The 10,975-nt window shown below is 42.4% G+C and overlaps 1 protein-coding gene across 1 annotated transcript in view; it reads left to right on the top strand.

Annotated features, from left to right (window-relative positions):
* Window positions 1-10,975, top strand: part of ARFGEF3 (ARFGEF family member 3) — a 183,433-nt gene that overhangs the window by 7,553 nt on the left and 164,905 nt on the right. Inside the window, exon 4 of the mRNA XM_040448631.1 lies at window positions 4,608-4,660. Within this exon, the coding sequence (XP_040304565.1) occupies window positions 4,608-4,660 (53 nt within the window). The remainder of the gene's footprint in view (window positions 1-4,607; window positions 4,661-10,975) is intronic.

Genomic DNA, 10,975 nt, shown 5'->3' with positions numbered 1-10,975 from the left:
CTTACAACCCCAAGATGAAGAGTCACATGCCCTACTGACTGGGTGAACCAGGTGCCCCCGAAAATCAGTGTTCTTAATGGTTGTGTAACTACAGATAAGGAATATAGGTATGTAGCTTTCCTCTATTTTGAGTGAACGAGGTTATATATTTTTCTTGTCAGGGAGACAAGGGTCTAACTAGGGAACAGACAAGAATAAGGGAAGGGGCCAGATTGTAGACCGAGGAGAGAATAGCATTCGCCTTCAAGACCTGGCAATCCCAGAGGCATGTGAGCCGGAAACGGCTGGATGGGATAAGATGTCAGAACATCAGAACTGGAAGGGCCTATGTCTTCATTTTAGGAACTTTTAGTGTTTTACGTATGTCCGGGGATTTGTGTAGAATGGATTTGGAAAATGGGGGAGAGGGGAAAGAAAAGTAGAGAGAGGCTGGGACGCCGGGTAGGGGAAGAAGAGTCCATTCACTGCCATCCTTCCCTCCACCTTCCCACCTACTTTTGCTTCCAGCCACAGTTTCTGTTATATTCGCAGCCACACCCTTCTTAAAAAGTCTCTGTAGTGATCGTGTCCACATCCCCACTTTCTACTTACCCTTCAGCTCACTGCCATCTGACTTCCTCCTTCATCATTCCACCAACGGAGGGTGAAGGCTGAGGTATACAGACCTCGGTCCAGCAGGGCGCTCTCAGCCCCACAGCACATACCCATGGACGCCTGACCCTGGCCTCCAGGACCACCCCCTGCCAATTTTTATCACGCCTGGGCGGCTCGGTCTCCTTTGCCAGCTCCAGCACTTACCCCTAGCCGAAATGTTTGAGTGTCTCAGGAGTTATCCCTGAGCCCTCTTCTCTTACCTCCAACCCCACTGGAGTGGAACGCAGCCAGACCCAGGGCTCCTTGTTAGCAGTTGTAGGGCTGGGCACTATTGAACATCCTGAGTTGGACAGAAACCCCTCTCTCTGATGAGGGGAACTACACTGATTTGGTTGTTTAGTGTCAAACCCTCCTCTTGGGGAACGGCATCAAATTGTCCCGAGCACTGGCCCCTGCCCTGCTAACTGGAGGCCGTGCTGATGCGAGTGGTCTTGGATATGCTCCCTGCACATGCATCTCAGGGCTTCGCTTTCTTGTTATCATGTCTCATCCTAACAACTGACCTCAGTTCTTCCCCTTCCTCTGTTGGCCTTGTTGGCGACAGCATAACCGACCCTGCTGATCCCATCTTTCTGTTTTGCGGATCCTCTTGCTTACGCCTGCTGTTTGTCCCTTTGGCCACAACAGACCCAGATCCTATCATCACGTTGTGGACTGTTCGTACTCCCGAGTCTCAGGAATACATCTCGTGTCCATTTTTCCTTCTGATCTTTTATCAGGCTGGGAGAAAGCTTCCTCCTCCAATGAACACGGTGCACGTTGACAGAGCTCGTCGACCCTAAGCAATGAAGAAAGGAGTCAACGCAGTTTGAGCTGAAAAACTGGGAACAAATTGGAGCTTGTGATATTGGGATTTCTAATAAGAAATATATATTTGGCCTTTGTCCTGGCTTCTGGCACGGAGCCCCTAAAATCCTTGAATTTCCTAGGGGAAGAGAACCAGAAAGTGGTTTGTGCCATGTTAGGGAAGTGACCTAAGAATGGGGGCCAGTTACCAGGAGAACCTGCCCTGTGTTTAGAGAGTTGGAATTTTTAATCCCAGGGAAAAGGAGAAGGGCTGGAGGTTGAGACTGGTCTCGGATGGCCAAGGATGTCATCATTCCTGGGTGATGAAGTCTCCATGGAAAGACCAAAAGAACACAGTGTGGAGAGCTCCCGGGTGGGTAAACACACGGAGGTTTGGGGAGAATGGGACCCTCGGAGTGCATGGAAGCTCCAGGCTTTTTCCCCACACCTTGACGTATGCATCTCTGCGTACCACATGTTTTCACTAGGCGGCTCTGTCTCCTTTGCCAGCTCCAGCTGGCCATTCCTGAGTTATGTCCTTTTATAATGAGCCAGGAATGTAGTGAGTGAAATGTTTCTCTGAGTTCTGCGAGCTATCCTAGCAAATTAACTGAACCCAAGGAGGGGGCCATTAGACCCTTCAACCTACAGCCGGTCAGGCAGAAGCCCAGGTGACAACCTGGATTTGGGATTGGTGTCTGAAGGGGGGGGGGTGCAGTCCTGGAGGACTGAGCCCTTAATCCGTGGGATCTGATACTCTCTCCAGGTAGATAGCGTCAGAATTGAGTTAAATTGTAGGACTCTTGGCTGGTGTGACAGAATTGCTTGTTCATGTGGGGAAGCCTCCCCCCTCCCCCTCCCCCTCCCCCCACATACATCAGAATTGGGTGCAGAATTGTTAGAGCTATTGAAATAGAACAGTTTTTAGGTTGGGGGGGGCGCCTGGGTGGCTCAGGCGGTTGAGCGCCCCACTCTGTCTCAGCTCAGGTCATGATCTTGCGGTTTCATGGGTCCGAGCCCCACATCAGGCTGTGCACTGACAGTGTGGAACCTGCTTGGGGTTCTCTCTCTCCCTCTCTCTGCCCCTCCCCTACTCACGCTGTCTTTGTCTCTCTCAAAATAAATAAATAAGCTTTAAAAAAAAAAAGAACAGTTTTTAGAAAAAGAATCGTGTTTCATTTTCTCTACAATTGGAGGCAGAAGTAATGTATATAATCCACAACAATGGTAAAGTATTGAACATCCAGCCTGAATTCATGAGATTTAAGAGTGAGCCTCCTTTCAGTATCCCTAGCTATAGGGCCGATTTAAAAAAAAGTTGAATATATCACGTCATAAGTGTGCGTGAGAATAATGAGATGTCGCATAAAATGCTTTGTCAACTGCAAAGTCTCTCACAAGTATAAATTATTATTTAAGGGTATTGAAACAGTATTTTCAAGGAAATAGCTTTCCTTTCTATATTTACTATTTTTTTTAAAGTTTATTTATTTTGAGCGAGAGAGAGAGAGAGAGAGAGAGAACAAGTTGGGGAAGGGCAGAGAGAGAGAGGGAGAGAGAGAATCCCAAGCAGGCTCCACACTGTCTGTGCAGAGCCCAGTGCGTGGCTGGAACTCAGGAACCACAAAATCATCACCTGAGCTAAAGTCAGATGCTTAACTGACTGAGCCACCCAAGTGCCCCATTATGTTTTAATTGAAGTTTAGTCGACATACAATACTATATTGATTTCAGGTGTACAACTTAGTGTTTTGACCATTGTATACATTACAAAATGTTCACATTTAAGTGTGGTTACCATGTCATCATGCAAAATTATTAAAATATTATTGACAATATTCCCGATGCTGTACTTTTCATCCCTGCGACTTACTTAGTTTGTAACTAGAAGTTTGAATCTCTTAATCCCCTTCGCCTATTTCACCCATCCCCCACACCCCTCCCCTCTGGTGATCACTAGTTCTCTGTACATGTTCATGAGTGTATTTTTGGTTTTGGTCTATTTTGTTTTTTGGATCCCACATAGAAGTGAAATCATGTGGTATTTCTGTTTGTCTGATTTATTTCACTTAGCATAACGCCCTCTAGGTCCATCAGTGTTGTCACAGATGTCGCATTCTTTTTTATGGCTGAGTAGTATTCCATTGTATATATTATACCACATCTTCTTTACCCATTCATTCATTGAGGGACACTTAGGTAGCTTTCATATCTTGGCTATTGTAAATAATGCTGCGATAAATGTAGGATGCATATATCTTTCCAAATTAGTGTTTTTGTTTTCTTTGAGTAAAGGAGCCCATAATAGTGGAATTAGTGAATTTTGAATGGTAGTTCTATTTTTAATTTTTTGGGAAACCTCCACACTGTTTTTCACAGTGTCTGTACCAATTTACATTTCCGCCAACAGGGCACAAGGGTTCTCTTTTGTCACATCCTTGCCAACACTTATTTCTTTCCTTTCGGATTCTAGCCATTCTGACAGGTGTGAGTTAATATCTCACAGTGGTTTTGATTTGCATTTCCCTGATGATGAGTGACGTTGAACATCTTTTCATGTGTCTGTTGGCCATCTGTATGTCTTCTGTGGAAAAATGCCTACTCAGATCCTCTGCCCATTTTTAAATTGGATTATTTGTGTATTTTCTGGTGTTGAGTTGTATGAATTCTTCATATATTTTGGATATTAACTCCTTATGAGATACGTGATTTGCAAATATTTTGTCCCATTCAGTAGGTTGCCTTTTGTTTTTGTTGATGGTTTCCTTTGCTCTGCGAGCGCTTTTTAGTTTGATGTCATCCCAAGAGTTTGTTTTTACTTTTGTGTCCTTTGTCCTTTCTCTGCTTTTTATTACAAGAACACAGCATTTTAGCCAGTTAGCCAATAGGTTAAACTGGCATTCCAGTTCAGGTTAAAAATTTAACTATTCATTTTGTGTCTCTATAGGGAAATATCTCCTAATTTTAAACTTCTTTAAGGGCGTCTTTGGAGCTATCAAGGGAGAAGGATTTTGAAGTATGGATAACTTGCAGGCAGATAATTGAGAACTGACCAATTTATAATTATAGGATTCTCTAGGGGGGGAAAAAAAAACTAACCATGATAATTATTTGCAGATTCCCACTCTATACATATTTATTTTTAACTTTGTAATTTTCCTTCTGCAGAAACCCTGGGTGGTGTGGATACCATTGTCAAGATCCCCCCACACTTGCTGAGGTAAGGAGACCGGAGTTGTGTAATATAGTGAAAGTAAAAATCTCCTACTGGGTTTCCCTGAAGGCCCAGATAATCTTACTGGCTTATAGCCTTTTACTTGTGGACCAATGGCTTTTTTACATCCATGAAATGGGATAGATCATGAGGTTAGCGTGATGGGGACCTGATTGTGGTGATTTCTAGGTATCTGTGGAATGAGTGAAGTCAGTAATCTGAAAGAAACAGCTGAGGAAGTGAGATGAAAGGATAAAATTGGTCAAGGAGAAAAATGACTAACACCTCAATAAGAATGTAGCCAGTGGACAAAGTCTTTGACCGTAGATCGGGAAATGGCACCCCCACTGGGGAGAAGCAGCCCTACACCCTGTGGGGTTGATCTAACTCCCACCAGCCCCTTGGCTGAACACTATCTCACAAACTCTGGCCACCTACAACAGCCCTGAGATGGTGAGTCTATTTTCCCCACCTTCCGGACAATTCCCCATCATCCTTCAACAATGAGAGAAATGCCCTCTGTGGGAGATTTGGAAAGAACAAATAAGAAAGTTGCCCATAATTACACTACCTAAAGGTAGCCGCTAAAAACTGTTTAATAGATTTTCTTAACAGACTTTTTCCTACATATACATATTTTTATAAGTTAATATGAAATTTTAATTATGTTTGTTTCCTGCTTGTTTCTTCAGCCCATATCATATGAAGAACATTTTCTAATGTCAATATATGTTCTTCAAATTAAAATATTGTATATTCTTCCATTATATGGCTGCTCTAACATTTATTTAATAAGTTTCTTTTAAGTTTACTTATTTATTTTGAGAGAGTGAGAGAGAGTGCACAAGTTGGGGGAGGGGCAGAAAGAGAGGGAAAGCGAGAATCCCAAGCAGGCTCTGTGCTGTCAGCCCAGAGCCCGATGTGGGGCTTGATCTCATGAACCGTGAGATCATGACCTGAGCCAAAATCAAAAGTCGGATGCTTAACCCACTGAGCCACCCAGGCACCCTGGTAATTTTCTTAGTATTAGACCTTTGGATGGTTTCCAGATGTTTTGGGACATTATTAAAAATATTGAACTTACACTCTTTCGTTGAGTATAGTCCTAAACTGTCAGGACATAATGACTTATTAGGCGTTTTCCATCTCTGCAAGTAGAATGAACAAGAATTATGATTCTGCGTCTTTTAAAAATGTATTGCTTCTCCTATAGCATCTGCTGCAAGGTGATGTATTGTAAGGAAATTCATGTGTTTATCAAACCACACGTACTTTTGTGTGCATAAAGCTAAATGGACAGAATGGCTGCCAGCATCGCTCTTGTCCAGGGGGGCTGGGGGCGGTGTTTCAGCTGGGGTAACCCATGCACATAGGAGAACATGAAGACTCTCCTAGAGATACGAAGGCATAGGTAGTTTAAGGGAGATGATTTCCTGGTCCTCATTATCTATAGGTGCCCTTTCCAAAAACTGATTTTGCCACATCTCCTTTTCTAGCCTACCTATTATAGTCCCTCTTCTTCCCCTTGAGCAAGGAAAGCATCGCCATTACCCATCCCATTCTGAATCTTACCGCGGTATGTTCTGCGGGGGTGCAGAAATGTCTTCCCCCAACAAAGGACTGTGAAAATACTAGTGTTTGTGTTGGTAAAAGGGATGACTGTAATGACCAGACCACACATCTTTTTGCAGGTTAGTTTTTACTTCTTGGCTTTCAGCAACATTGAAGGAAGACCTCTTCTAGTTATAATAGACAAAAAAAGATGTTTTGATGCCAAGTCTCCTTCATTCTTACTTATGTAACTAAGTTTTCTTACTGCTTACATCTGTAAGAGTGAAAAAGTCTAGAAATGATGTTAAATCCCACCTTATTCTAGCACTAAGGGATACTCATCCATAGATATATGAGGTAATTGAAGATAAAAATAAACAAGGCCTACCTATCTGTTTCTTTTGGAATGCATTTCCGATAAAATTATACTTTTCGTGTTAACTACATTAACATTCTTATATACAATCATTAATACTGTTTGTATCAGTTAGGTGCATTCATAATGGTACCTCAAGCCAGAAGAAAAGTAAACACTTTTAAGCCTCATGAGCACAGGAGACTTTTAAAAAATCACTTTGTATACATTTTATACACAGAAATATAGTAGGGAGATTAATAAAAAAGCTCTCAAGAATTGAAACATATTGGGGCGCTTAAGTAGCTTGGGTGGTTGAGCATCTGGCTCTTGATTTTGGCTCAGGTCATGATCATAGGGTTCATGGGATCAAGCCCTGCATTGGGCTCTGCTCTGACAGTGCAGAGCCTACTTGGATATTCTCTCTCTCTCTCTCTCTCTCTCTCTCTCTCTCTCTTTCCTTCTCTTTCTCTCTCTTTCTCTCTCTCTGCCCCTGCCCCATTCATGTACAGTGCCTCTCAGAATAAATAACCATTAAAAACATAATTAAAACATATAATATTGAGAGAAAATTAAGTTGGGGAAGCAGAATGGAAATACAAGTTCAAGGAGAAAAGAGAACAATGTAGCATCTTTTACTCTGAAGAGTTCACTCATAGGAGCGCCTCAGTGGCTCAGTGGGTTAAGCATCTGACTTCAGCTTAGGTCATGATCTCAAGGTTTATGAGTTTGAGCCCCGCAGCAGGTTCCATTCTGACAGCTCAGACCCTAGAGGCTGCTTCAGATTCTGCGTCTCCCTCTTTCTCTGCTCCTCCCCAGCTCGTGTTCTGACTCTCTCATAAATAAACATTAAAAAAAATTTTTTTTAAGTTTGTTCATATACTTTTTTGATGGATGAAGCTGGTTTTCAAATCGGTGTGGTATTTCGATTTCATTAATACATTTAAATAAGTGATATGTTTTAACTAAAAACTGTTATAATTCCAATATGCCAGAATTATAGCCTTTTCAAGTAATGAAAATTATGACGAAGAAATGTAAACGTCAATTTAAAATATGTGCAAACCAGAACTTTACATTTTTCTTAGTGGCTATTGGAGCCACAAAGGCTCTAAAAGCTATTTCCAAATCCAGAGAGTGGTTGAACCTGACAGCTGAGCTTTCTGTGGTTCTGGGTCTGAGATAAAAGCCTATTAGTGTTAGGCCTAAGAACATAACAGTGATACCAGAAGAGGCTCCTGGCCTACTGCTGAAGAATGTTCATCAAAAGACAACTGGTCTTTCCGAACTCTTGGTGTGTGTGTTGGGGTGGGGGGCAGATGAGTTAGAGAAAGTGCAGTATTAACGGAAACATGGTTGGTCTCCGTTCAGCCATGTCATTTAACTTTACTTTCACCCATGGCCTCAAGATTTACCCAGAGCCAGCTTGCCAGCTTGTATAACCTGTAGAAGGGGGTCACCAAACTGGTGGCAGGGATGGTGGACCAGGAACTGTGGATGAATTCTATCTGTATCTATCTATCTATCTATCTATCTATCTATCTATCTATCTATCTATCATGTGTTTTCGTGCTTTCACCGTTGTTAGCAGATAATTCGGAGTGTTTATCCTAATGATAAAGAGCTGGTGATGCCATCCTTGTGTGCAAAGGAATGTGTTTGTATTCCAGGCGTGCAGTGAGGTCTATCAACCATTTTTGTACAGAGAACTAAACCACATAAATGAGACGAAGCAGATGTGAGCAGAGGGAGGAGAATAAAGAAATACCTAGCTGGAAAACACTGTTTTTGTGGTAGCGACTGTAAATTTATGGTAGATTTTATACATATAAGGAGGTTTCAGTCTGACTATGATTCACAATAGTTGGGAGGTTTTTAAGGCCTCTTTCAGGGTATAGGAATAAGCCATAATTAGGACAAAAAAGAGCCATTGAATCAATATTTGTCTGATTTCCTATTTCCCTTTATCATAAGGGGAAGCGATATAGTGAGATATGCTGTAATGGGCTTTTCTTCTTTTGTTGTGAAATCAGTCTTCCTTTGATTCTTTGATTCCACTGCCAGGAATTTTTAAACCGAGAGTACTTACTCTGTCCAGTTATTTAAGAGGGCATCTTTCTATTGTTTGAGTACCTGCTCAAAAAAAAAAAAAAAATCTAGTGACTGTAAATATTTGTGCATAAGAATTTGGATACGTTGATTATTTGTCTTCAATTATGTTTTAAGTCTTTTTCTTCAATTATATTTCTATTTAGTATATGGTAAAGAAAGCAGATACATTAACTATGTCTTGTATTCTCCTGATTTTATATTTCAGATTCAGTTTCCATTTCTGATAATCACTTAGAAGTGTTTATTTGCAGGTATTTTGTTGTTTTGGAAAGGGCAATAGGGAATAATTCAAATCTCAAGGACTTTTGCTGTGCTGTTTTTCTTAAGTTTTCTTTTGCCACTGATGGATTGCTTTTTATGATAAATATATTAACATCGTGATAAATCATTGCTAATATTGCTTCGCTCAATTGCACATATTAGGAATGATAGCTCCGATCAGAAGAAGACTGAAACCTCGAGAGACCTATGGTCGTATTACTTCTGTTTTACCATTGATTGCTCTGAAGACTTCTTGTACAAACCACAGTAGTCCAAAGTGGACTACTGTCACGTGAATGATTTTAGTCACAGTGCCCTATTCAGTCATGTGTAGGGCATTGTCGGGGGGAAGCCCCACCATAAAACATTGTAGGTGAAGTTGAGGAGTGATCAGATCAGAGGCATTGCCTGTTTCCCCCTCAAGCTCCTTCATTGAGCCACTGTCCACTCTCCTGGTTTATAAAGTTAGCAGCTGTAGCAGCAGGGATAGGCATTCATGCAGAGTGCCGGTGAGATTCAACGTCAGGGATGGAGGAAGCTCCAGGGTGACCTTTCCCGAGTTTGTTAGTAGACAGTTATGTGAGAATCATTCTACCTTCTTGCCCTAAGTCTTGATTTTGAACTTGGGAGTGGAACTTTAAGAAGTCCTTATCTTCCGCCATGAGGAGCCTGTACCCTCACTGTCTTTGCTCCTCGTTTGCTTCTTCTTAAACTTCAGGCCTTCCGTGTCTTCACAGGGTCAAAAACCTATGAATTCGTGGGCCATCACAGTGTCCCTATACTCAGGAAGGAGGTCATCAAGTAGTTCAGGCTCTTCCTTTGGGGTTTCCAATTCTAGGTCCTACTTGTCTGATAAGCAGAAGGCAACTTTCGGTGCTTCCTAATTGGGATAGACTTGGTGAACTATCTCTGACCAAGTCAAGTCCCCACTAATAGTCATTGAGTTCATTGTTGTTAGCCACTGGTTTTTCAACCAAGTGATAAATTAGCCTGGGAAAGCTACTGATCAAGAAATATTAGTAGCTAATAACACAAAATGTTTTCTGGTCTCTGACACTTTTCTACTTTATCTTCTCACCCCCTAAACCTCCTTGCTTTTTCCCTGTGGTTTGGGAATCAAGCGATATAACCAAAATAGCCTGGATTCTTCAGGGCTACTGTGGTTTTTGTTATGAATATTCAGGTGTGATGTCTGTGTTTTGTGACGCTGTCACCAGCCTTGCCTGGCAGGGAGCCCCTGGCCTAAGCCTACCTGGAGTTACCACAACTTCTGGAATGTTGAGTTCTTGCAGGTTGATTCGTCAGCCATCCCCCTCTCCATACCCCGCTGTCCTTGCCGTGGCTTGGTTAAGATGATACCTGCTTCCGTCTGATCTTTTCTTTCTCAGAACTGTTGAAGAGTTTATATTATATCCAACCCTAATTGTGAAAAAGAAAAGGGTTCTTCTGTGGGTCTTTCAGTACCATTGTTGTATGCAGTCACTGCCTCTTCCAGATCATTCTTTTTTTTTTTTTTTTATGTTTATTTATTTTGAGAGAGAGGGAGAGTGTATGCATGCATACGTGCACACATGAGTGCGGGAGGGGCAGAGAGAGGCCGGGGGAGAGAGAATCCCAAGCAGGCCCCACACACAGTGTGGAGCCTGACCCAGGGCTCGATCTCACAAACCGTGAGATCGTGACCTGAGCCAAAATCCGTAGTCGGACGCTTAGCTGACTGAGCCACCCAGGCGCCCACCAGATCATTCTTGACCTGCTGGCACATTCCTAAAAAATGTTCTTCCCTGTCTCATGGGGTTTTGCAGTGTTCTTCTGCTTCTGAGTTCTGGTTGGGTGTGGTCAGTCTCACCCAGAGACTGGGCCAGAATGGCTTGCCTGGTGTCTTTTCTAGTGGATTTGGAACTCCAAATTCTGGTGGCCGTGGATCTGGACATCTCCATATAACTCTACATAAATCTGTAAGGAGGATGCTTTTCACTCCATGCCGAGGCCCAGACACACACACACACACACACACACACACACACACACACACACACACA

This window comes from Herpailurus yagouaroundi, unplaced genomic scaffold (genome assembly GCF_014898765.1).
Source record: "Herpailurus yagouaroundi ecotype Mexico unplaced genomic scaffold, PumYag 198, whole genome shotgun sequence".
Classification (NCBI taxonomy): Eukaryota; Metazoa; Chordata; class Mammalia; order Carnivora; family Felidae; genus Herpailurus; species Herpailurus yagouaroundi.
The sequence above is the reverse complement of the archived record's forward strand: the minus strand, read 5'-3'. Positions and strand labels throughout refer to the sequence as shown.